The sequence below is a fragment of the Strix aluco genome, chromosome 1 (genome assembly GCF_031877795.1).
Source record: "Strix aluco isolate bStrAlu1 chromosome 1, bStrAlu1.hap1, whole genome shotgun sequence".
Classification (NCBI taxonomy): domain Eukaryota; kingdom Metazoa; phylum Chordata; class Aves; order Strigiformes; family Strigidae; genus Strix; species Strix aluco.
This window is the reverse complement of record NC_133931.1, coordinates 96513733-96541401: the sequence shown is the minus strand read 5'-3', so window position 1 is coordinate 96541401 and position 27669 is coordinate 96513733. Positions and strand designations below refer to the sequence as shown.

The following is a 27669-nucleotide window of genomic DNA, read 5'->3' as shown; positions in this document are numbered from 1 at the left end:
CTATGATTTAATTCAATTAAATGCAACACTGTTAACTGCAGACTAAGAAGAATTACTTGTGCCTGTGCAGGCACACACAAGCATTATTTATTCTCTGCTGCATCTCTCTTTGCAGAAGAAATTACACCAGTAAAAAGCGGGCGTTGGGTGCTTTCATAGCACTGTAAAGGGCTATATACCTCACAGACCTCAACAGAAATTTTACCTGAGCAAGGAGAATTAGTGAGCTTAGGTGTTAGAGAGTAGACCCATTAAAACCCAGGAAGCTGTATTTACACAGTGTGCTCTCTTTGAACATCAACAGTGTTGGTGCAGGTTTGTGGACTAACTTACCAAATAGTGCCTCAAAAGAGGTTGCCACCGGCTGGGAAAATATAACTGCTGATTTTTAAATGTTTTTTTTCTTCAGAAACAAAACAGTCCATCAAAACAAACTGGTTAGTTAGAGCTGCCTGTGCCTTTCCCATCCTAGGCACTGCCCTGAGTCTCTTATGAGAGTGCAATTACTGATTCCCCTCCTCCTTTAACCACCTGAGTTATTCCCTGCCCTGTACCTGAGCATGACAACCCAAACCTACAGAGGCACGCAGAGGCACTCAAGGACCACTGTGGATTTCAATTGGAGCTATGTGCCTAAATGCCTTTGTGCATCCATGCCTACGGGTCGTGCTGGCCCTGCCCCAGATCCCTGCTCTCAGGCTCGCCACCTAGGAGGAGGTTAATGAAGGGCAGGTGGCACAACACCAAGCTCCCTCCCAGGGCTGTCTGACCCTGCGGCTGCGGGACAGTGGGCTGTGACGGAGATGTGGTTCACTGTGGCGATGGGAATAGGTTTAGCATGGGGCTATTGAGGGAACCTGCCTCCTTTTTGAAACTCTCCTGCTTCAGCCTGTCTGTCCCTTCTTAAACAGCAGTTGCCCTGTATAAATCACGCTCCTGGCGGCCGTCAGGATGGAAATGAAAGCCCACAGGCGCCTGCATGAATGCTTGGCGCACCAGCATAGAGTAACAGGCAGAGACTTGGCCAGGATTTTTGTATGGATTCAACAGAAAGAAATTTCTTACTTGGTAGGTATGTTTTATTTGACCATATATGCTGAGATGTGTGACACTGTCCTAGCTGGGTCAGACACCCAGTGTTCACGCATGAGGACTCCCAGAATGAAACACAGCCTCAAGCTTTGTAGCATACAGGTGTGTGACAAAATCCTTATGTTTCTTATTACGTTTTGTCATTATGTGTTTGGATCATGGCATGGCTTTAATCATCCAGCTCCTGTAACTGTAAACAAAGGGGTGCTTCCAGTCCCAAAGAGTGAGTTTGCAATCTAGGTCCAGGATGAGAGCTTATAGCAAATGAAGACTAACTATAAGCAGGAAAAAAAGAAATGAATTTGTAATAGTCACCATTACTCTTAAACCAACTGCTTGACCACTGTCTGTTTGTAGGCAGGCTGGTAGAAGAGAGTGTGCTGTGAAGTTATTCTGAAGGAAAACATAAGTCTGGAAGACAAGGGAGAAACCAAAAGGGATGTTGTGATATGGCAGTGATTTCAGCTGCTTATGCTTTGGGATTGTTCAATAGTGCAGGTAATTGTCTTTGATCATAGTCTTGTAACCACCACCTTTAATTTGTAGCACAGAGGTTGCTATCTAGCACCCAGCTAGCCAAATGAAATGTATGGCTTGATTAAGGATCTCTTTTGTCAGTAATTTGTGCCTAATGTTTTTAGCTTTCCCACGGGCTGTTATAGAAAATGGTAAATCTGGTTTAAATGAAACCTGATACTGTTAATGGTTTAATAGCAGCTGCCACAGGGTTATGGCATTTTTCAACAGATGCTTCTGTTTCATTTTAAACCTACACTAAGTCTTAGAATATATTTACATAATTAATATAAAGTACACCTACATGATAATGACAATATTTATAGTTTTTAAAGATTTCCTTAAATGACTTCCTCTCTCTTGCTGTTATCTAATCACAGTATATAACTTGAAAAGAGAAGGCATATTATTTAAATAATAATTTCTGTTCACCTCTTCAAAAAAATTACAGAATGCAACACACCTAGGAACATGTGTCATCTCCTAACATAGCAGTTATTGGTATGGGTAAATCCCCTAGCTGCTTCAGAAAAAGAGAGAGAGAAAATCTTGGCTGTACCTGAGTTGCGCTTATGATTTTGCCTACTGTTAATCAGGAGTATAAAAAAAGTGATGCTTGTATTTAAAAATATCAGTCAAGAAAGAGCTGCATTGAGGTGTGTACTTATGTGCAGAAATATTTGAAACAGTAAAGATTCGTGGGTGATTATCAGCAGAATGTCATCTCATTGAGGAAATCCCTGATAGTTTAAGAAGACTTTGGTGTTTCAGGATTTTAATAGTGGGTGATCAGTTTGGAAAGATGTCTTCTATTTGGAGTTCTTATTCTGAGTTTCAAAAAGTACTGAGGGTATATCCTACAGGACACTCAGAGTCAGAGGATACCCTTGACTTCTGTGGCCTTCTACAAGTACGTGTCAATTCACAGCGAGGAGAGAAGGAGAAAAGGCTCCTCTTTCTCTACCTTGGCTGGAAGGCAGGGTAAGGTTGAGCAGGAGTCTCTGCAAGGCAAATGTATCAAGGCATTTGCTGCTATCAGCTTTGAGGACTGAAATGGGAACAATAAAAGGTGGAAAATATTCAAATAACAGAAAAATGTCTTTATTAGAGAAGCATCCAAGATTATTTAAGAGGTTAGGCAGTCCCAGCTCTCCATAATCCAGGAGAATGTGTAGGAGCAGTGATGAAGCAGATATTTTGCTGTGTGAGAGGTGTAGCTGATGTATTCACTCCCCTTGTCCCCAGGCGACCAGCCTTCGGAGCTGTTAGCCGGGGTATAATGGTAGTCACCTTCCATGTTCTAGCTTTTGCACGGCTTTTGTCTTATGTGCCTTTTTGAATGTATTAGAGCTGTTCAACAGGACCTGGGCCAACCCTCCACATTAATTAAAGAAAACAGTTAAAATTGCAGCATGGGACCAGATTTCTTTTTCTTGGTCTATCCTTCTTCCTTCTCTACCCTCTTCTCCATGATGTTACATTGCTTCACACAGCAAAACCTTACAGAGAGATTTACACAACTCATTACTTCAGAGTGTTTCTTCAGCCCTGATTTTCAGTCTCATTTTTGACCCTACTCTGAGGTTCACATACTTTGCAAGAAGAGTTTCCCTATTTTAATTTGAAGGAGGAAGGCTATTGTGTACTAAAATCATTCCCAGAACTGGGTGGAGAAGAGTTTATGACTCAGTGAGGAGCAAGCCTGCAAGTGTTCTCACTGGGTGTTTGGATGAACTCTCCAAAGTTGCTGCAAGAAGAACCCAGTGGTGAATCTCAGCCAGCCCTCACAGAGACACCTCAGATTCCCAACTTGGTTTGTTATTCTGTCTTAAAGTTTTCTAGTGACAATGTTTTTCCACTACTGGTAAATAAAGACAGAAAATGAACACTTTCAGAAAGCCAAAGAGAAAAAAAGAAATCACAAAATTAACGTGAAAAAAAAGCACAGCATTTTCTGTTGGAGTGAAAAATTGTTCAAATACATGATTTGATGGAAAAAGAAGAGTTGTTAATTGTTTTAGCATGCAAAATTGGTTCAAAGGTATGAAGTTTGTAGAGCTTTACATGACAGAAGAAAGCTGTTTCCCTTGTGATGTTTTTAAAACTAATGAATCTTCTCTTTTCCTCCTCTGCTAGGTTCTACCACCTAGAAAAGCTGTGAAGCCAGGCATGGTCCTCCTCTTTGAACTCTTCCTTCTTCGTGGGACCTGTACTTTGATTGATCGAGAAGTGGGATGGGGAGCTTTTCCCTTGTATGACAACAATTTTAATGCCTTAGAGGGAAAATTTAAATGTCCCTTCCTCAGAGGCCATTATGACTCCAAAGTTAACCGATTCAAAAAAATTGAAAATTTTATTTCTCAAGACTTGGATCATTGGTTATGCAATCTCTACTTTCAGGTTTGTATTTAAAAAAATTAGGTCTGTTTGTTTAGTCCCAGTTCCTCAGAAGAGATTCCACTTTGTTTCTGTCTGCCTTAAAATAAATACTGTCTTTCCAAAAAGCCGTTTATCATCCTACGCAGTAGGCATATAAAGAAAATGAAAACCACATACATCTCCAACTTTTATGTAAAATTAGTGAGTTTTTAACAGCCAAATTTTAGGATTTCTTCAAATATCAAAATATTGTTTTGGGTGCTGAGTAATTGGATCAAAAATTAAAATTCTAAGTTTGAGCCTGCACATGTTAACTTCCTCCACAGTTTTAGTGAATCTCAGAGGTGCTTTCACATGGCTACAGAATAAAATAGTGACGTTGTTTATGATATTGTTGCATTTGTATGTCTGGGATCTCCAGCTAACAAGCTCTGTTGTAGTAGGAACCTTACTTTTGAATAGTTTTTGGACATAATTCAGACGTGACATTTTTTGTATGTCTTTGGTGAAAATGGGCCTGAGTTAAGAACTCCTCTTCAGTGGAAGCTTTGTTTCTGGACTTGCAAAGTAAGGCTGTTATCGTAACTGAGATACATTCACTCATTCAGAATCTTAACAAGACCTCAAACTTACACCTCTTTTATAGTCGTGTCTGGCTCAGGAAAAAACACTCTCCAAAAGAGATGAATTCTGAAAGCGTCTTAATTTTAACATGTGAGTTTACTTGACAGAAAGTGTGGTTATTCATTTTCTTGTAGTGATGGTTTTCAGGCAATTTTCTTTTTAGGGTCTACCAAGAGTAAAAGAAAGTGAAAATAACTTCAGAATCATGTAGAGATATACCAGAAATATACCTAATATATGTTAGGAAAGGGAATGTCAGAAACAGTATTGGTAGAGCTATGGTAAAAAAATAACAGAAGAGTCAAAATTGGTTGAAATGAGGGGAGGGAAGACCTCAAAGCTGCAAAATTAGTCGTTCAACTCAGTGTATAAGATGGGATGATTTAATGATCCAGGGACTCTATATTTTCCCAGATGATTCTGATTTTGGATTGTGAGTCACCCCCATTTACTGCGATGTTTACTGTAGTCTGTAAGCATGCGGAAGATGTACAAAGGAAACCGATAGGAGAGAAAACTGCAGTAAATGGAGTACAGATGAACAAGGACTTCCTAAAATCCTCGTAGCAGCATCTTGGACTTCTGGGTTCACAAATAGCGTACAAACAAGTATGTTCTGGCTTTGTGGAACACTGAACTGCTTATGTTAATGTATTTTTTTTCTTAATAGATAATTAAACTACCACAGGATTCAGATAAGCAAAATAAGTGTGATATGCACCTTCATCTCCTACCTGAACTTCTCATGTATTCTTCTCGTGTATCAAGCATTGCTGAAAAGAATGATGTCTCAGAGAAAGTGAAACAGTCTGGACCACAAGGTGATGGATTCAAACTTTCATGTTTACATTTAGGCTTTTATTGGAGTAACCCATAGTTTCATTTCAAGGTTGGTTAGTCATTATTGTTGTTGTTAAGCTAGATTTTCCTCATTCAGATTTTGGTCCAACATGTGTTACAGCAGGAATATTTTGATTCTTTTTTATTAATATTGCTTAACTTTGTTTTCAGTTGTGAGCACTTTAAACCAGCCTCATTGCTGCGGATGAAACTTTTCATGCTGGCCTCTGCTTGAGGCTCAAAAATGCTTGAAGTCACAGCAATAACAGTTCAGCTGCTTATGACACCAAGCTTACAGGAAGAAATGAAAAAGAAAAGATACTTTTTTGTCTAATTATTTCTGGAAGAACTCTAGCACTTCCCTGGGCTAGAACAGGGACTTCAAATTTGTCGGGGAGATAGTTCTGGCATCAGAGGTATGCCTTATGCTACTCCTGTGAAATTCCATTAAGATTCAATCAAGTGGTAACCTATAGGAAAGACAAATTATTGTTTGCTTATGTGAAGGAGATCTACCCAGAAGCTTTCTCAAAAAATTGCTGAATGTTACTCAGACTGAGCATCCTCCCTGGCCTCTATGAGTCTCTGGATGTAGCTACATTGAAGACATAATTGATCATATTGCAATAGACTCAGAAGTGGCTCCTCTTCAGTTAGAAATCCAGGAATAAGAAGAATGACAGGACAATGCCACTGGTTTTTCCTTTTCAGCATGTGGGATCTGACTGCCATTGACAAAAAGAGTTCTTTTTTGGTATACAGACATTCCTATATTCCTCTTGTTTAATGAACTGAAAGATGCTGCCAACCCACAGGTTGTAGTGTCTGTCTGAATATTATGTGCAAATCTGAAACAGGGATTTAGTTCTTCAGAACAGAGGTTCCTTGGGCATTTTAGAACAGCAGTAGTGATGCACAGTAGAAGACATGGGAGGAGAAGGAGGTATTGGAAGAAAAGAAAGAGAGCAGATAAGCAAAAATCATTTAGTGTGGTGAATGGGCAGCTTGGATTGGAAGTATAATATGAAAAGAGGCCAGCTGAAGTATTTTTCAGAGAGTGAGTGATGGTTTAGGAAATAAAGAAAATGAGGTTTGCCCTGTGACACTTTTAGGCTAAGCAGCAACTGCACTGTGATCAAAAGGCTTGTATGTAACCACCCTGATACCAGAAGCACGGAGGTGTAAACACACATTGTACTGAGGAGTAAGGTTCTTTTTGTTGCCATGTATCTTCTACATATCTGCTAAGGTGCTTCTAGATGCAGCACAAAACCAGATCCAAAAGGTGGAGTTGCAGCCAATTTTTCTTAACAGTGAAGAGTTATGGACAAACTCTTAACAAATCAAACTTGTCCTTGCCATTGTTTGGTCCTACCATCAGTCTTCACATGCACACAGACACACACATACACATAGAGGCTGCAGTGAAATAGGTCACACTTCTGGAAACACATGGAAAAACTCGTGATACTCAGTTTGAGAAATCCAGAAAGATGTATTTATAACTGAGAAAAAACATTAGTGTATGTCCTATTTTGCATGCAGACCTCTGAAATAAGTTGATAAGCTGATCATGGAAGTCCTACAATTTCCATGCCAAACAGATTTGCACTAATAAAATTTCTAGGAGTAATTTTTGATATTGTTTATATTTATTTATTTTTCTTGGAGCCTTCTTTAAAGATATTATTAACAGCTAATATCCCCCATGGGTTTGTTTTTTAATGTATCTATGCAGTGCTACAGTATGCTGTTTCTGCTGGTGATATGTTGCTAAGAGATTTAATAATGGGTAAACAAACACAACATGTGGTAATCCATTTCAAATTAAAAGTTTATTAAACGCTAGCTTGATGACTTTCTGGCTATTTACAATTAAAGGAGCAAACCTTAGGGAACTGGAGATCACGTGGTGAAAATCACGACTTCAACATTTCCAACAGAAAAATGTGTTTATGATCTGTGGCAAGCTGTCGCACATTGATATGCTCTATAAATACTATATTATATCTGTTAAACCACCAAAAGCAGGGGGGAAAAAAAGCTCTGTTAAAGTGACATTAAGGTTGAGACACAAACCAGAGAAAGAAAGAACAGTCTAAATGAAGACTGGTACTCTGCAACTCTCTCTACTGCAGTAGTCTAAATAATGAGTGATCTTATATATCAATACCATATGTGGTGCTGAAACATGTAAGCAAAATAGAGCAGGTTAGGAGATGGTGTTTTAACCTTCACTTCAAATTTGTCTTGGTTTTAGAAGTTTAAGACAGAACCTTCATATTATTTCCATTAACTCCAGGCTACATTATTCTTTTAAACCACAGTTCTGCATTGGGCTAGGTATGGCTCTTCCCTGCTGCACAGGATCTCTCTTCCAGAGTACAACACAAGGGAATGCAACCTAATACCTCCCATTCTACCTCCTTTGTAGGTCACAGATGCACATTATCAGATCTAGTATGTCTCTTAGTCCAAACCATATCTCTCTCCATTCTTTTGAAGTGGTATTCCATGAGAGGTTCATGGAAGAAGCACAGCTTGTGCTTTCGCAACCCACCATCTTTTGCTTTTTTTAAGAAAAGCCTCTGTTGTTCATCCGTTGCCCCGTTAAGGGATGAACAGTCCCCGTCAATAAATAAATGACAATTTTTTCGGGGAATTCATTAGCTATTGTTGTGTGGAAGGTGGTAACAATTCTAATAGAAGTAGCATATGTAGTAAAATTTGATTCCACTACCAGAAACTTTACCTTGATAGTCTTGGATCTAAGTAACCCAGTCTTCTAAATGCATGAAAACTTCAGAAATGTGAATCTCCATATAAAACCCTAAATATAAAAAAATTCTTCGAGACCACTCTTTCTCACTCTGAAAACCACAGCAAGATCTCATTTGACTTTAGTGTCCATAGAAGAGGGGATTCACATGTGCAAAATGTCATTGTAACTCACTGTTTTTTGAAAGTGGCAGCTCTTTCATCCTCAGAAAAGTAGCTGGACAGCACTCATATATTTGTTCGCCAGTTCAAACACTTTTAGGTCAGACTCAGGATCATTTGGGAAGTGTTATTCTGCACTTGTTGGGAACATTCTTCCAAATGCTTCCTCTTATGTCAGTGTTGTTCCTCTGACATGACATGCAAACACTTATTTGTGCCCATCAGAAATGGTGATCAAATAAAATAGGCAAGTAGAAAATCAGGGATGATTCAATTGCCTGTAGTTTGTAAAACCAAAGGAAAACATTTTTCATTCTAGTCACTCACATCTCGTTAATATTGGCCAGTTTGAAGTCCTGAAGTTATGGTCAGCACTGTTCTAGCATATAATGGTTGTATTCGAGACCTAAAAAGGGTGCTTACAAGGGAAAAAATGGAAGAGTGGCTGAGGAGGATTAAGATACTGAAACAATAATTTTTTTTAGTGCCACATTGTGTACAGTTTTTGATCAAATTACAGCAGAAATCACTACCTGTACCTAAATAGTCATGACCAATTGTACATCTTTTAAAGCAGAAGTTAGCCCAAGCACTACAGTGTGAAATTGAGATGGGAGTTTTGCTTAGCCTGGCTGTGTTGGAGGAGAGGTGTTATTAGCCAAGATTCTCAAGGAAAGGGTTTGAAGGTAGCCAGGCTAGTTTGGTCCCAGCAGGAGGATGATCTTGCTAAGTATAACCTGTGACACAGGCTATATTTGCTTTGGTACAGTGTTGTGTTAGCATGACTACACTGCTCCCAGTACCTGGGTTAGCAGAGATTTTGTTGCTACTGCTTTGCAGGGTAGATTTGTCATGTAGAAAGACTCCCACTACCTCAGTTGTCTTTGGACTAAACACCTACATGCAGATTTTCTGTGTGTCTGTACATTTGCTTTCCAGAAAGTTTGCTTGTCCTTCATTCCCTCCTGCTCTCCTATACTTTGGGAGTGTAAAGAAAAAAGTAACTCAGCTGTTTGGTTTTAAGGACACTTGTTCCCTAACAATGAACAAATAGCTAATTTTTTTACTAAACTTTATTTTTGCGCCCCCCCCCCCCCCCCAGGTTTACTGTCTAACAGCAGCACATGTGGGTCATGAGCCCCATGCATCAACCAGAAGAAAAGTTAGAGCAGCTGAATTTTTTTTCAGTTTCCAAACTATGAACTATATAGAAGGATCATTTTCAGGTGTACAATTTATCTGGTTACTGTACAATTTAGAGCATTTTTTGGTCTGTCTTCCTTCTGTCTGTCTGCCTGCCTAGCTGTTAAAAATAAGGTTGGTTTGTACCGCTTGGCTTTGGCAGTCCTTGAAACTCGCTGGAGTTGTAAAGCTTTAAACAGCTGCGCAGGTCTTTAATTGTAAATTAGTTTTGACAGGACTGCTAGGCAAAGGCCTGGCCCATCCCATCATGATGCTAGCCGACAACCCCTTACTGCTCCTGGAGCAAAGAAACATGTGGAAGGAATTGTTCTTTTACATTTCACAGCTTGTCATTTCCTCTGCAGGGCAACCTCTGACCTCCCTGAAAGATCCTGACACCCATAAGGGAAGTATTCCCACTGTTGTAAAGGAAGTGGAAAAGCAGTTTAATGCCGCAAAAGGAGGAGAAGCGTGTGTGTCAGAAGAAGCTGGGAGGAAAAGAGAAGAGCTTAAAATGCTTCCAGCAGGTTAGGACTTTTATTGTGTTATTTAATTTACTGATAGTTTGCAAATAGATCTACTTGGCATGTGTGTAAATACCACCATCTCCCATCCCCCTTGCCCTGTGATATCATCTCATCATTATTTCACTAGGCAAAGGAAGCGATGGAAGAGTTTAAATCAATTGTGAAGGATCAAAAGCAGCTTAGGCAAAAAGGTACAGAAGTGGTGGACTCCCCTTTCTAAAAAGTATTTGTAGGCCAAATGTGTTAGTAATTACAAGGTGTGTGTGGAGTGCACTGACAACATTAGATTAAGGCTGGTGTTTCTGTGACATTTTAACATCCTTTCATTTTATTTGGTCATTTATATCCATGGATCACAACATGTTGCTGTTAGGTGCTTGGGAAGTACTTTTTCTTCCTGCAACATGTTACTAGCAATATCCTTTGTTAATTGTGCTGAGCTAAACTACGTAAGAGTGCCTGTGTGTATTAACATCAGGTAGCATTTTCTTCTGGGATGTGGGGTTTCTTTTGAAGGCAAAGCTTTGCAAGTTGTACTGTTTTGTTGGTTTTTTTTTGTTTTTTGTTTGTTTGTTTGGTTGGTTGGTTTTTTAAATCCCAGGTAAAACGTATGTGTCTGAGAATTGAGTAACACCACTAGGTCTTGTCCTAAACTTAGATACCACCATGGCAGATAGATACCTGGCCAGAGGCAGATTTACGATGGGACAGGTATCTGAAGGTACCGAGGTTATAGACAGTCCCTCCTACTTAATAACCTGGAAAATGGCTGTGCAGGCACAGAAACCAGCTGCTGCCCACAATCCCTTTCATGCTCACACCCATGCATGTGCCCTGGGTGCCAGCCAGCCCTCCTGGTCACGGTACAGACGTTTAGAATGACTAGGCAGATTGAGTAGCTGAGGCAGTGGAGAGGGCATCAGGAGCTGACTGGAGATCTACAGTTGCACCCATTGCTTGTGACTCTCCCATCCACTACAAACAAGGCAAGGCTCAGCTTTCATTTTAGGGAAAAGGCAATTCTTACTCCTTCAGACGGAGTTTAGAGAGAGTTGAAAGTGCAAATGAAAATAAATTAATCCCTCTTTTTGAAGGGAAAGAGTGATTCTCCTTCTGTACCAGGAGGCTATAATAGGTCATGTTTAGACAATGAGCTGTAAAATATTAGGTAAGTGATAGCTACTTGAGGTCTGATAGCTACCTCTTATTTGTGTAAACAGTAGTTTGTAGTCGTTTTCAAGTCTGTGGGCTCGCAGAAATTATGCAGTAGAATTTTGGATGCTGATTTGAAGGCAAATGACATGCCAGTTTCTTTTTACAGCAACTCATGAAATGTAGTTCAGAAACCATGTCTTTAGAGCTCTCCTTTTCTGTTGGCTGCCCAAGGAGGCTAGAAGCATGTATCTACTATTATAGGAATGTTTGTTGAATATCTCATGTTAAGCGAGCACAAATAGAGGTAGGAGCTAGTGTGGGATTGCTTAGTCAGGATTCATAAATGTTAAGTATTGACGATGACCATCATAGATATGCAAGAAGTAGAATACAGAGCTGGTGTCAATTTTTGTTAAATGGTGTTGGTGACAAAAGGTTAAGCATGTTACAGAAAAAAGTAATAAAAATTTCCAGTCTCTCAAGGGTTCTCAATACACCTCCTAATAAGACCAACACTTTATTAACATGTCTCCTCTATATGTTGGTCCTTTCAAGAATGTAATCACAGCCCTAGCTTAGAAATTTTTTTCCAACTTTTACGTTAGTGGAATCATAGATTTGAAGTTCATTTAATTAATTTGCCCAATGTTAGTTGTGCAAAGCAGCTTGGAATACTCACAGTATTTAAAACATAAGTAACCTGCATGAACCAAAGTTGTTTTAAATAAGATTTTGGTATTTGATATTTGCTTTTGGTGGATTTTTAAATTTTCTGCTGCTTTTTTTTTTCCTTGCCAATATTTGGATGTTTCCACCTTTAGAATGTACGTATCAAAACCCAATTATTAGTTGTGCAGGTAGACAGCTATTCCTTCTCCCCTCTTCCCTGTACCCCCATCACTAATGCTTATCTAGGTCTAAAACTACCATGTTGATTTTTTTATTCAAATTAGTTATCTGGAGTTTGGCAGAGATCCAATGAAAACCAAAGCATTTTAGAGCCCACATTTTCAATACAAGAGGGTCTCTTACATATACTCTGAAACAATGCAGTTTCAGAAGTGGCCTGATTTTGAAAGGTATGGAATTACTATAACTTTTATCAAAGCAAGGTTAGATTCAAAGGGCACTGTTTTGCATCATCAGGGGATCTGACAGTATGCTCTAAGAGATAATGCTATAATCTACTGAGGATTTTAAGAACAGATCTTGTATAAACGGGAGTCTACCTGAACTACAAGCAGATCTGCAAAAGCATCTGTGGATTTGAATTAGGTCAAAAGCATTTTTGCTTATTTTTACTCACAAGACAACAGAAGTTTTTCTTGGTGAGGTTAATTTCTGATAACTGCTAAATCTATTAAATGTTAATTTAATACAAAACTTTGGTTTCAAAGGGCACGTCACTAAAGCATAGATTTTCTGTGATGGAATACTGTCAGTAATGTAACCACTAAACTGAATATCTGCACTCAGAGCTAGGAAGGTAAAAAAGCTTCATTTTGAAATCCCCAGATAATTTCTACAGAACCATGTATAAACTAGGATTTATACTGTAACTGATGTTTAATTTGGAGCTTCAACAGTGCCTTCATTTTCCTCCCCACCAACGCTCATCCTAGCAGGCAGCTCTTCCCCAGCCTTCCTCTCATATGAAGCCTGATTTCTTTTTTCAAAGCCCCCAGTTATGCATGTACCACAGTAAAAGCCCCGGAAACATGTAAAATATTTTTCATAAATATTGTTAGTCAGACTGTTACAAGCAGCTTGTATTCTGCCCCTTTTTGGGGTTTAACACCATTTCTGTTGTTCCTTCAACCCGCTGCTTTATCACCTTTCTATGGCACACCCAGGACAAATTTTTAGCCCCTGATTTTCAAACCTTCCAGCTCAGAAGGATTCTCTCGCTCAATGTCTGTCTTCTGAAATAAACTGAATATTGAAAATTATATACTAAATATTGATCATAATTGAGATCTTCAATTCAAAGCCCTCTCTGCATCTGTGGAAAAATATTAGGAAGTGATTTGTGTCATTTTATGACACTGAAAAACATTTCTGTCTGAACAAAGCTTCATGATAACACCTAAGCAAAGATGACATCAGACTAACTGAGGAGTTAGTACACTAGTAGATAACACTCAGAAATTTATTCAGAACATATTAAGATGTTCCCTCCATATCAAAATACCAAACACAGAAACAGCTGCATTCTAACTTTATCATTACCTTCGGAGAGAAAGCTTTTCATTTGTTAAAACGTGCTTGAGTAGGTGAGAAAAGGTTTTGTTGAGAGAATTGTATTTATGCTCACAGCCACTTCTGAAACAATTTCATGAAAACTGGTGAGCCTTCCTTTGCAGTATTTCTCATTGTACTGCAATGAGGTTCTTCTCTTTCTGACATGCTGTTTGCTTCTATGTAGCAGTTGTATGAAGATGCAAAAATAATTATCTAAACCAAAACCCCCAAAACTATTCTCATTGGTAGTTCCTCATGGGTGCCACTTTAAAGATTGCTTGCCCTTCATTTTTCCTACAGGCAGAGCCTCCGACGGCTGAACCTTCTCTTTCTCTCCTGGTCTTTTCCTCCTCTGAGCAGAATTGTGTAAAGTATTAGGTTGATTCTTGTAGATAGGATCAAGTTCAGCTCCCGCTTACAATTGTACAATCCACGTAATCCGAACTCTTCTCCTTTCTGACTTTTACCATGAAGTTTGATTTCCCACAGGCTGGGGTATTACTAGGGAGGGAGTCCAGGTAGGATTGTCGTGTTATTTTCTGTTTCCCTGCTGTAATATAACCAAGCTAGTGATTTTTTGTCTGCTGTCCCACTCCTGGTGACACCACTCTAAAATCCTTTCCTCCTGACTGAAAGAGAGGTTTCAGCCATCAGAAGGGAGTGCACTTCATCCTTCTCTACTTTGCCTCCATACCCGTCAGAAGTATTTCCCACTAAAGCAATGTAATTTCCTAGCTGTGCTGGGTTTTTTTGTCTACATTACAAATTTTAAAAATTCTCTTCCCCCCACACCCCAAATACATAAAAATTTCACAGCATCAGCTCTATGTGCAGCCTCTGAAAGTTTCACATCACGGCAAATCTGTTTCCCACCCTTCTCTAACTCCAGTTCCCAAAGGGTGTATCTACATTAGCATTTGGTTTTTTAGGGCACTTTTGAAGTGAATGCCCTGCTCCAGTTGCTACTCCATGGTTCGCATTGAAGAGTGATCTTGGAGGACAAGCACTGGACTCCGTTAGGGTAAAGCTAAGCAACAGGATGCATTTTAGCTGTGTGTATCAGGTATTAATGGGCCATCAATTCCCATGACCAAACTAAAACTAGTCTGACATAAACTCTTTAACACGCAGTGGGGTACCCAGTGTCCTCTGAATCACTGGTTTCATTCTACAGATCCACTCCTGTTGTGCCACAGTACTTGTTACAGAAGGCATAACCACAGACAATAACTTCCAGACTGAATGTAGAGGATAAAAAACATTATACTCTGCAAGGGTTAAGAAGCAATAAGACACCCTCTATTAATAAAGGTCATGCTATTACTCTCAGCTATTGCCCCCAGAAGGCTGATGCTGAGAAAGGTAACGGAGTAACATTAACATTTTAGTTTCCAACCTCTTTCCATCCTGTTTTAAAAATGTTCATCCCATCTGAACTCAGGGACTTGGTATGGGTGACACTTTCTTTATATCCCATATCAGCTGTGAGCTGTGTAGTATCTAAACTGTTTTGCTGGGACTTAATATCACCAAGATATATGAAATATATATATATATATATTTTTTACTGCTCTCAGCATTGTCAAGGTCTGGAAACAAACTTTGTCTCACCATGCTTTCCCAAATCCAGGCATTACTGTTGTCATGCCCATTCCACAACGGTGGGAAAAAAAGCCTATTTGTCTTATACAAATGTACAGCATGAAAACTGTTCTTCTGGACGACTTATTAATACCTGATCACAGATTTATAGTGTTGGATTAAGAATTTTATTGTCTTTTCCAGGCCCTGGTGTAATCACATTTTTCTGCTCTTATGCATACATTTGTTGACTTCCAAATAAACCTATTAACAGGAAGTTTACACCTGCCATTGTACCTTTATCATAGCTATGATACCTGTCTTTGATCATTCTTACTTGGTGTTCTTTTCTCCTTCTTGAATTGTTCATTTATATCATGAATGGTATTATGTTCCCCTGTCAAGGAACAAAATGTATTTTGAGTCAATTTACTAAAATAGTCACTGCTAAGTGCTATATCTGGACAAAGTTGACACCTTTGACATTTTCTAAAATGGCAAAAATAACTGTATTTAAGGTATGATTTATGAGTACTGTATGTCAGAGGAATTTCTGTGTTATTACAGTTTCTGATGCAGCCATCCCAACTCCTTCAACGACCCAATTCCTGATAACAGAGCTAATTAAAGCTTTATTAGTTTTCTGTGGCCAATTATAACAAGTTATAAAAAAGTAAAATACAATTTAATAAAAAAAGAACTGTGTGATTCTTGTTTCTTTCTCAGAACTGCTTTGTTTTGTGCATTGGAAGAAACAATTTCTACATAGCTCAGTTTTATAAGACATGTTTCCCCCCACTAACTAATAGAAACTCTTATGATTAAAAAGTAGACTGGAGTCTTTAAATGTCTTTCTGATTGCTGGCCTCTATTAAAAACTTCTTAAAATAATAGATAGGTTTAATTCCTCAAGCCAAAGAAAAATTATATCATCTTAAGTATTTTCCATATTTATTATATTGATGAGACTTGGCTGCAGAGAAAAAAAAGGAAGCAAAATCTCTTGTATTGCAAGTTTTAAATGTACGAGGCTAAGGTTTACTTAATTAGAACCTCCAGGCAATAAAGGAGCCCTTTTTTAAATTCTGTGAATCTTAATATGCTAAATAATGCAAAGCTTCAACTCTTCAAGCATGAGACACACATCTGGCAGCTTAACATTTAAATTACAGAAAAAAAACCACTTCAGTAGTAATTTTCATGAAGAAAAGAACGGGAAATGTATTACAACTAAATTTAATTTCTTTTTAGATTTTTCATCCTGTCTAATTGCAAGCATTTCCTATCTTCTCCTTTATTTATTTATTTTCATACAGATTTTTGCTGTACTTTTTATTGATCTTTAATTTGAGCAGCTTCTTACTGTTACAGCCATTGAAGAATTACATTGTGTTTTTACTTAGCAAAAACTGTTCGGAGAAATCTATGAGGAATTAAAGTAATGAGCTCACTGGTATAGAAAGAAAAGAGCATTCAGAGCCTTACAAATAAAATATAAAAAGAGCATGTCATGATTAAATAACAAACTTGAGTTCCTTTTCCCTCCCATTTCTTAAATGTAGAAGATTGTTTTCTTCTTTTTATTGTGCTACTTTTTTGGCCAAGGTAATTACTGCTTTATTCATTTGTCTCCAAAAACATTGTCAAAGTCTTCATTATTTCAGCAAAGCTATTTGGAAACCCATTTCAATGAGCCAAAATTAAAAAAAAAAAAAAAAAAAAAGGACAACAAAGAAAACCACAGTAATCATCTTTGCTAAGGTATGTTTATATTTTAATATGTGTTTGTGGGATCACACATGTATCACATATATAGAACATGTGGAGACAATTTGGACTGTTTACACTGCATGTGTGCACACATGTGACATACCCAGCAGCTGTGTTTTATGCAATTTCATTAACTTCAGTAGACCTCTTCTTTCACCCCAGATGACGTAAATACCTGTAAATACCTCATCCGCCATAAATGCTCAACGTATATATACCTATACATGTGTATATATACAGAAAGTAAGAAATACAAAGATAGCTATAGGTGATAGAAAGACATATAGAAATATATCTATATTTATACACAAATATGCAGGCTCAAAGCTGTGACATTTTATATATGTATATTGTATATCTACAAATATAATGCCTAAGAGCAGATCCTGTCTGTACTATGTTTTTATGTATGTTTGAGTGTTTTTTACTGAGGGGAAGTGGAAGTAACTGGGGGAAATAAAGTGAAATAATCATTAAGTATATTTTTGCCTCATTCTCTGTGTGCTGTACATTAAGAAGTTTAATACAGACCTTTATTTCCATCTCACCACTGCTTCCTATGATGTGGGAGTACATTTTTGTTCACAGGTCGTCGCTTTTCATGAGTCTGAGGAACACACTGCTTGAGTAAACATTGCTTAGGAAACATGAGTACGTTGGATCCCCGTGCCTCATTCTTGAGCCACAGCCATGCCCGTACAAGAAAATGAACTTCCTTCTCTTTTCCAAAGAACACCTCCTGGGGTGTTTAAAATACCCTTCACTATCATTCCTCTTGTGTCTGTTATTTCTTTATTTCTACTTTTTCCTCCCACTTCATATCTATACAATTGTTATTTCCAGCACCAGAGTATCTGAAGTCTTCTCTGCATTTATCATCCTAAAACTTCTGGAAGGTAGGTGAGAACTAGCCACCTATTTATAACTAGGACAGAGGGGAAAAAATTACCTGCGTGGAGTTACACAGGATCTTGGTGGGAGAGGGAACAAAACCCCTCTCCTTCCCTTCCAGAGTTTTGTCTTATGCACCAATATAAAAATACTTTTTTTTTTTTTCTTTTACAGAGGATGATTTTTACCAAGATTGCTGTGGCAGTGTTAGTGAGCACTGCAGTTCATTTTGGCCAAAGGAAGGCCAAGGAGGACATCACAAGGTACTGGACTTGGTCTGTATGTCACCATCTCCCTTAAAGCGCATGCTGAAGCCATTGGAGCTTCAACTGTGCCATTTAGGAATGATTTGTGTGCTTGATGTTGTTGTTGTGTTTCTTTAATCTATCACTGTGAATTTTGTTATAGCTACCATTGCTGTCTCCTGCATAAATCTATAGGGAGCTAATCTTTCCAGCAAAGGAATTTCCGAGGATTAGTAGGAAAGGCCATCCAGTAGTAGGACAACAGCAGCTTGATCAAGACTGTGCTGCAGGATGATATTATTTCAGTAATGTTTAAACACAAGATAGATTTCCTATGCATTTATAACCTTCAAACTCTCATGTCCTTGTGCAGAAGACCCCTACCATCAGATACGTTTAGTATCCTTTTTGTAGTATCTTGGTCAAGGACATAATTAATTTGTGAACAAATATTGCCTCGTCAGTACAAGTTACCATGAAATCCCATCTGCATCATGACAACATTTTTTGGGTGAAATACTACTGGAACTTTCTAATTTAATGTAAATCCTGAGAACTGAGACACAAAGAAGACTCTGTATTCCTGAGAATTGCTTCTACTGCATTATCTGTTCTAAATTAGATATTTTCCAGTGAAGGATGCAATTTTCCTCCGTAAGTGTTTCTTCACTTCCCTCCTTAGATCAGCATGGCTGCCGTGAACTATAACTGCAAACATGAATATTCAAATCAATTGTTCTGGCCATTTGTCTCACCCTGTTCTAGACATACTCTGAAACATTTTTAATGCTTTTAATTGCTTGTGGAAAAAAGTCATTATAGTACTCAGAGAACTCACAAATTTGTGTTTATACCTGTACATGTACTGTGGCACAAATACTAAATAGCTGGGAATTATTATCACAACTTTGAGTTTAGTAATGTGATGATATACATATAAATATCTATGAGCAAAACCAGATTGGCCAACTGGAAATTCCCTCCATTTTAAATAAGTTTTCAAGTGATTTATTTCTTTAGGGAGGTAAGGATAACTTGGGGAAACCAGAGTTATGTATAAACATAACTGCAGACTGATGTGTGCATGTGTATGTAGCCTTATATCTATAGGAAGACCAATTTAAGGACTGATGGAGTGGGTGTAATGGGCAAAGCAGCCCAACCCATGGGAGTGGCAGAGTGAAATTCATTTCCTACAATCCCATAATAGCACATTGCCTTTGAACAAAATGCCATGCTCTTATAGGAACCTCAGTTGTGGGTGGCTCTCAAAGCCACATTAAAGTGACCTGGTTTCAGTAAGGTGCGTAAGCCCATGGGTAATTCAGCACTGTCTAGTCCCTTTGGACTCAGTGAAATGACTCACAAGCTTACAGCTATTGACATTAAATAGATTTCTGGACTGAGCCACTTATGAGAATACTTCTGCACAAAAGAAATGGGAGCATATGAAATTTCCTTTCAAAGGTTGTAAGAGCCCCTCTTTTTTGATGGGATGAGTGAAACCTAATGTTCAGAGAGATCTTTGTTTTAACATGTTCAAGATTTAGACACTTGGTCTGAATTGTGTCATTTGGGTCTACTTGTATCTCTGGAACTGGAACCATCTTCTAAAATAATTTTACCCAATAATCACATATTGGAAACAATTACAAACTAATGTGAAGAACAGACTTAAGGCAGAAGACAGAAGTTCATGTAGTTGATTGTTCTTTACAGATGTTCCTTTTCTTTTCATAAACAGATTTTTTTTTTTTTTTTTTGGTAACAAAAGTAAGTAGAAAGTCCTTTGGGTCTGACCTCACTTTTTTGGGAAATACAGGATATATAAGCAAAACCAAAGGTGTTATTGCTTTGCCTCCTCCTGTTCCCAAATTCATCTATGCTAAGGAGCTGCAAATAGTCTCCCATTGAGTATCTTCTGAGTGATGGGCATTAGTGACAACTAGTCACTAAAAAAGATAACTATTTTTTTGTTGCAATGAGTGTGCACACTGTTGCATGTATTCAAGATATTGAATGGTGGCTATGAAGGACACAATGATCCCGGTCAGTGACTTCTTGAGAGAACCCAACATATTCTGTGACTATAATCCCATCCCCATGCAGATGACTGAACTTCTGCTTTTGTACTTAGGACAAGATCAAACAGAGTCTCAGAGAAATTCACTCATAACACTCTTTAACACCTTTGGGATTTATGTCTTAAATAATGTTTTTCCATCTGTTTTGCACAGGGATAGTTTCATGGAGACAATGTCTGTGCAAGCAAGGTACTTTGCACATAATACCTACTCTGAAACCTTGATTTTGTCTAGGGAATTAAGTTGGGCAGTCATGTGGCTAGGTGAAATGAAATGATATCTGTAGCTGCCTGGTCTTAGTATTTGAAAACAGATTTGAGCATGCTACCCACTTCTATTCTGCCTTAACTATTCATGTTGACATAGAATCGCTTTTTGACAATATATTCCATTGCTCGTGGCAGCTTTTCCAATGACTGCTGAAAATTCGTTGATTGTATCATGTTTACTGATAACCATATTTAGCATTATGTAGGTATGGATATGAACCTCTGTCTGTTACGTCCACAAGCCTTAAATTAAAATTCAAAACGTGGATGAGGTCTATGTAATCTAAGCTTCAGAATACAAATTTACCTTTTAGAGTAAAATGGTTTACCAAGTTAAAATAAAAAATCTTTGTGGTTTTTCACAATTAACAAAGTATACAGTGTCGTGACTACATCTAATGCCAATGCTGTGTTCCCTGGAAACTCTCAGATTTTTGGAGATCTACAGAATAATCCTGGATGTTTTGTTCATTACAGATTTCATAAATGTGAAAGTCAAAAAGGGCCTTAGATCATTTATTTTAGCTTCTAGTATAGACTAGAAAATTTCAATCACTTGCTCCATAAAACAGGTATCAAGGGATAGAGAACCAAAATTTCCCTTTGTGGTTACCTCTAAATAGTACACTTTCCATCTCCCTCTCTAAAAGAAAGAACAAAAAGGGAGTCCTGTTTCTAGTTCAAACATAACAGATCTTAATTTCCATCCCTTTATCCTCTCTGGTCTTGTTCACTAAATGTTAACAAACACTTTGTAGAGTTTGGTATTGTTCCTAGGAAGGTATTAATAGATAGCTTCATGAAGTCACCTGCGGATGTCTCTTTGGTAAGTTATGACCTCATTGTGTCTCTTGGTGGAAGTGATGTTTGGCTTTCTGTCCAGGGTCGATAATGCTGAGCATGCGAGGAACCTGACGGTCACTCCAGAGAGAGGTGCCAGTGCCGAATTGGGCTCTGTGTGTGCAAAAATGTTGTTCTAGAGATGAGCACAGATTAGGATTCTGTACTTTGTAGCTCAAGTAGTAGTTTAAATTAGAATGAACTGGCACCAGCACTGAAAGCTGCAGTATTGTCCCTCTCCTCCCTTGTGCTGTCATCAGTGCAGGATGGACTGGATCAGAATGGGTCCAGCCGAGAGCTAACCCAGTTAATAAAAGGAAAAGAAAAGAAAATCCAAACAGCATTAATTCCCTTCCCAGATCAGTTCCCTCTATATGTTTTACTACGTGGGTGTCCAAATTTTTGTGCTGTTGGAGTGCGGTGTACAACACAGGAAAAAGTGAGTAGGTAGAGGAAGGCTGGATGACTTCTGGCGTCAGCACAAGTTTACGCCTCCTTGAGAGGGTCTGTCAAAACACAGCCTTATAGGAACATAAATCCATTCACTGAATAATACTCTGTGCAGTTCTGGGCCCCACAATTTAAGAAGGATGTGAAGGTCCTTGAATACATCCAGAGGAGGGCAACAAAGCTGGTGACAAAGCTGGAAGGCATGTCCTATGAGGAGCAGCTGAGGACTTTGGGCTTGCTTAGTTTGGAGAGAAGGAGGCTGAGGGGTGGCCTCATCGCTCTCTACAGTTTCCTGAGGAGAGGAAGTGGAGACGGAGGTGCTGAGCTCTTCTCCATGGGGTCCAGTGACAGGACATGTGGGAATGGTTCAAAGTTGAGCCAGGGGAGGTTTATACCCAGAAGGTGGTCAAACACTGGCACAGGCTTCCTGGAGAGGTGGTTGATGCCTCATGCCTGTCAGTGTTTTAGAGGCATCTGGACAATGCCCTTAACCACATGCTTTAACCTGCTCAGCCCTGAATTGGTCAGGCAGTTGGACTAGATGATCGTTGTAGGTCCCTTCCAACTGAAATAGTCTATTCTATTTTATTCTCAAGCATTTTGAGCCAGCTTTGCCTCTGGTTTCCAGGTTTGTTACAGAGTGAGGAGTAAAACAGAGCTAGAAGTTCAAAACAGGGTGAAACTGGCAGGTCTTCACTAGCTGTGCTCAGCTCATTACCTTACTATTCTAACTTGGTTTTAATTTTCATTTGAAGATCAACTGGAATAACGCACCTGATGAATGTTATCAAGAAAAATCAGGTCCTGGGAAAAATGAAAACCCAGAAGAAGGGAAAATATGTGCAGAGAGCAATTTTTACTTGGAGGAGTTAGAGAAATATACTTTTTCTGTGTGGTAAGTAATCTCAGCATCAAATAGTTTCACAACCGAAAATTCTGCCTTGCTATTGTGTTATGGAGGTGTCTACATTCAGAAGAATGTTAGGCTATAAAATCCAACACATAGGTTGACAATTACCTAAGCAATGTCAGTTTGTCCTCTTTGTGTGTGCATTTTATGATTATGACATCGTATGTTATTTTTCCACAGAGCTCTTTTTTTTCTGTGTGTGGCTTATCTATTTGTGTAAATATTAAGGATTTTATTTTCTGCTTTTTTGGTCACTGTGGCCCCTGGCCTTATTTACAACATGCAGACCCTGCCTGAAATTCAGAATTACTTATTTCCTCATACTTTCCTTCCCAATAGAACTTTACAAATAAGAATTTTTCTTTGCAAAATCATTTGAAGTAAGGATGGGGTGTTATTTCACCTCCACAGACAGGAATATGAGGTAAGATATATTTAGCACTTATAAGTAACCAAAGACTTGGATTTTCCTTTACTCCTTAGTATTATTTATGACTGAAGTTGATTAGAAAAAATTTGGAAGCATTTTTTTCTGAGAATGCAATTTTGACATTTGCTGCATTGCTTTGAGAAGCTGTGTCAGGGGAAGAAATGAAAGAGGATTTCCAGCAAAATCTTTTCAGCATTTTAAGAGCACTATACTAGCTCTCTTGGATGTTACACTAAATATTATTACTTTTCTCTGTTATAAAATACACATATGGGGAATGACTTAAAATGAAAAGATAAATTAAAATGAAATTAAAAAGACTGCATCAAAATGAAATATTTTAATTTACTTATAATTATTTTTCCTGGGATTTCATCTTCTAGGTATTTGCAAAAGTTGGACAGTTATTTGTAATTAGTAGAAAACAATGAAGACCTAATCCTTCACTAAATGAAATGATCTGACAGTCTTTCACATAACTCTGTATTGTGTTTTGAATGTTCAAAGCCCAGCTGTAATGTACATCTCTGGCACCTATGATCTTCTGCAAATCAGCCCCTAGAGTTTCAAATAAAGCATTCAGAAAATGAACATCAGAATAAGGCGGATATCTGTGAAAATTTATTTTTAAATTACTTCCCTATCAAAACATTTGAAAACAGGATTATCTAATCAGGCAAGCCAAGCAGCCTTCAGCATCTGTAGTCCTGTCATTCCCTGCTCTCACTTACCACATTCACTTGGTGCCTTTACAGTTTGGCAGAAAGTTAGGTAAAGACTCTACAGACACAAAATACATTTTCACTATACAAATCTGAACTCAACCCTAGAGATGGTCAGCCCTGAGGATTGCAGGAGGCAGTGGAAAAATAGCACACAATCGTATAATTAGACTGCTGTAATTCTGCTGAATTAATCATGGTTATTTTGGACAATTAAGGACTCTCCCATCCTGGCCATAATTTAAGAATACATTTTAGAGTAGCAGTGTTCATCCAAATATCCTTGCCACCTCCCTGCTTTATTTTACCTACCTCAATTTTCAAATAAAATTAACCAAATTATCACCAACCCTTTCAATCACAAGGTGCTTGCTTTCTGCGGTGAACTTCACTGTCTTTCTTCTGTGTCTTGCACAGTTACACTGATACAATTAATGTTTAAAGTCAGCAGCATTTATCCTTTATTCTTTCTGAAGTGGTTCGGCTTGAAATTGTTGGGAAAGGGGCCCAAGTCCGTCCTGTCTTAGCACTGAAGCACTCCTGGAGCACATAGTGGTTTCTGGTTGCTGTCCCTGCAGCAGCCTGGTCCCAGGCTTTGAAGCCCATGGCCTCTGTGATTGCACAAGGTGCCTGGAGGAGCAGAGAGAACAGGCATTTGTCTAAGTTGGCATGCACCTCACTGTCTGATTCGGGGACCAAGAGAAAAAATGATGGTTCTTTCTTCCTTTAGCTTTTCCTTTTCCTTTCTTTGCCTTTCTTAGGAAGCCCAGTTGACTTTGGAGCCCCATGCTTGTGGGGACACTGGCTTTGCTAAGGTTCCCTAGGGGGGGCAGAGGTATGTCTGAGCATGGTAAGTTATGTGTTCTGTAAGTTAATGTGAATCGTATATTCCTGCTATGAAACGAAGGCTACAAGGTGTGCTTCATGGTGACTATGCTGACAGTTCTTCTGTGAAGACAGCTGAGGCTAGTATTTTATTATTTTTTTATTTCAATATGCCTTTACTTCAATATCATAATTTATTATTTCAATATGCCTTTCTATTTACTGTCTCTGTCATCCTGTTTGAAATAAGGACTAGCACTTGTTTTGTTTACTTATTTGTTATGTGCAAGTCCTATGACTTTAGAACAAAACAGAATTTAGAGAGCATTTCTTTGCTTTCTGCTTTGCTTGGGGTAAAATGTCATCTGTATCAGAAAGGAAAAAATAGGAAAACAAATTACTCCACTCTTGGTCAAGTAATATAGATATTGTATTTAGCATGCCATGTAAAGATTGTGTCCTTAATATATTTTTTTAATCTTAGAGTTAATTCAGTTTCCATGTGATTGAATGAGTATCCAATACCTTATGAGTTGTTAGTTCCATTTGTTACCGTACCAGCATGATGCTTCAGTTGTTACTCACCTCTGTCTGTCTCTTCCTTTCTTCTCTCCTACTTTCTCCATCAAAGGGCATCCTCTTTGTCTGTTTCCAGACCTTCCTCTCTGCTAGGATTTCTACCTTTTAAAAAATGCAATGCAAGATAATTAGCTACTACAAAAATTTTTAATAGGACTGTAGATCTGGGGGCAGCTTAGATCTCCATAAACTTCAGAGTTTTAGATGCTCCAAGATGCAATCTGAGCAATTTCCTTGATCTTTTATTGCAGCTGGTAAATCATTTATTGGGCTAGGTTATTTTACAAAATCCTCTTTAAAAAAAAAATCCCATAAAATGTATTTATCATAAAATACTGCACGGCCAACATTCTTCAAAGTTGTACATACCCTGTATTAATTAAAAGTTAGTGTTTTACTGTGACAAGTTAAAAGTATCCACTCTGTCTCAGTCTCCCTCTTTTTTCCCCTCTGTTCCTGCCTCTCCCTGTATTTTTTTCACTCTTTCCTCTCTCTCATCTTCTTTTTTCTTGTAGGGCTTGCCAAAGGGCAGACTGGCAAGTACGAGCAAAATATTCTTTTGTGATCACAAATATTTTTCTGATAATTGTGATCTTTCTTTTGTTTCCATTGCTATAGCATACTTGTCCTTTTCCATTCATATTATTTTGACAATGGTGTCTCACATCCGTAGGCCATAGTCAAAGCTCCTTACAGTGGGCATTATACACATATGTAATAAAAAGATCATTCTGGCTGCAAAAGCCCACAGCCTTCAGTTTCAATCTTGCAGCCTACACAAGTGGCTTTTCCACTGTGCCTACATACAACAGGCTTTTTCTCAGGTCCAGTGAATTGGGTGAGTGGGATGAGTCCGAAACATAAGACGAGCAAGAGAGGTTAAGACAACAGATGGACATGATCACATATTACAGGGAGGTGCATGCTGTTGAAGTAGTCAGCTGCAGTCACAGCTCTGTAGCTGATAAATGGTCACTGAGTGTTTTGCAGACCTTCCTGGAGAGCCGACCCCAGGACCTTGCCTTACACCATGGAGTCTCTGAACCTCCCTTTTCTCCGAGATTTGTGTTTCTGAAACTAAAAGCCCGTGTAACCTGTAGCAGAACATGAATATTTTTAGTGGCTATTGTCTAAATTGGACAGGTGAAATCTATAAGCTTGAGAGGGAGAATGTTTGGAGGAATTTTGATGCTTGCAGCCCAAAACCTGCTGTCAGAAGCTTTCTAGCCCTTCTTCTGTTCCCAGAAACAAGAACAATTTGAGGAAATAATGTCCTTCGTGGCTGTTACTACTAAGCCAGATTTCCAGAAAGTGCATCTTTCTGAGGAAATACAGATCTGAGAAATAATTTCAGCACTTCAGCACTTTAACACTGCTTTTTATACATAGTTTTAGAGGAAATAGGAAGAAGATCCCAGATTTCAAAAATCTTCATCTGTCTTAATACAAAAAAATAATGTCATAAACACTGTGACTCTAGGAATCTTCAAGCTTAAGTTTAAATATAAATAGTGAACCAGCAGTTTCAATCACCAACAACTTATCATCAAACACAGCTCTTAAGGGTTAATGTTATACAATAATATAAAAGTAACGATCATCCTTTGTCTCCATGTAATTAGCTTTTTAACAATGTGCCTGTAGCTCATACCCAGGCTAAATGCTGCTTTGAAATATTTTCTCCTTAACTCCAAATGTGTTAAGCTGACTCTGGCCAGCTTCTATAAAAATAATTTCTTGTAGGGCACTGCCTTTTGTGGGGGAATACCCAGCACCCTACGCAGCAGTGCTGCGCGTTGCCCATGGTAGCTTGACTGGAGGCTGGTCGGTGCAGCACCCGTGCAGAATCAGACAGCATTTTGAGACAGGAGACAAGACCGTGTCTCATGGCACACAGGTATCAGTAAGAAATAAATCCTACCTAGGTTTATATTCTCACACCTCTGGAATCCAGGGGAGGTGGGCCAGGCTTTGGTTCTCACATGCAACCATCAGGAGCAGATGCAGCCCCTGTCCAAGTGGGGTAACAAGGGGAGAGTGGAGAAGAAATAGGCTTTTGGCAGCATGGGTAGGATGAATGGGGTTGAAGACCCCTTTGCAACCCTGTCTCTGCACCTGCAGATTTTATGCTTTTACCTGCTGTTTGTTTTGTTTTGGTTTTTTATTTTATTTTTTTTCCCAAATAGATGAGGACACAGAGGGGCAGGAAGAGTTAACTGTAAACAGCACAACATAGGAAACTTGGTTTTTAATAAAAACAATAAACTTTGCCTTTATAATACACATGTGATTTGACATTGAAATAAATGCAGATGCTTCTTTGCTTGGTGTATTCCCTGTTGTGCTTTCTAAAACACCTTCACATATGGTTTGCCTCATTCCTGTGAAACTGCTTGTTGTTTATGTCATACAAACAGAACAGATTGAATTTACACCGAGTAAGGAGGGTGATGATTTCTACTTTGGAGCAAAATCCTTGTCTGAGTGTTTAAAATTAGTTCAAAATGAGTGTTGCCTGTTTAAAAAGTTTCTCTGCATTGTCCTTTGAGCTCTTCTACAGATTTTATTAAAATAAAA

At 38.5% G+C, this 27669-nt stretch overlaps 1 protein-coding gene across 1 annotated transcript in view; it reads left to right on the top strand.

Annotated features, from left to right (window-relative positions):
* Nucleotides 1-27669, top strand: part of LOC141929914 (uncharacterized) — a 128232-nt gene that overhangs the window by 18582 nt on the left and 81981 nt on the right. The window contains exons 5-9 of the mRNA XM_074840323.1: nt 3745-4008; nt 5282-5432; nt 9939-10100; nt 17913-18001; nt 22382-22521. Of these exons, the coding sequence (XP_074696424.1) occupies nt 3745-4008; nt 5282-5432; nt 9939-10100; nt 17913-18001; nt 22382-22521 (806 nt within the window). The remainder of the gene's footprint in view (nt 1-3744; nt 4009-5281; nt 5433-9938; nt 10101-17912; nt 18002-22381; nt 22522-27669) is intronic.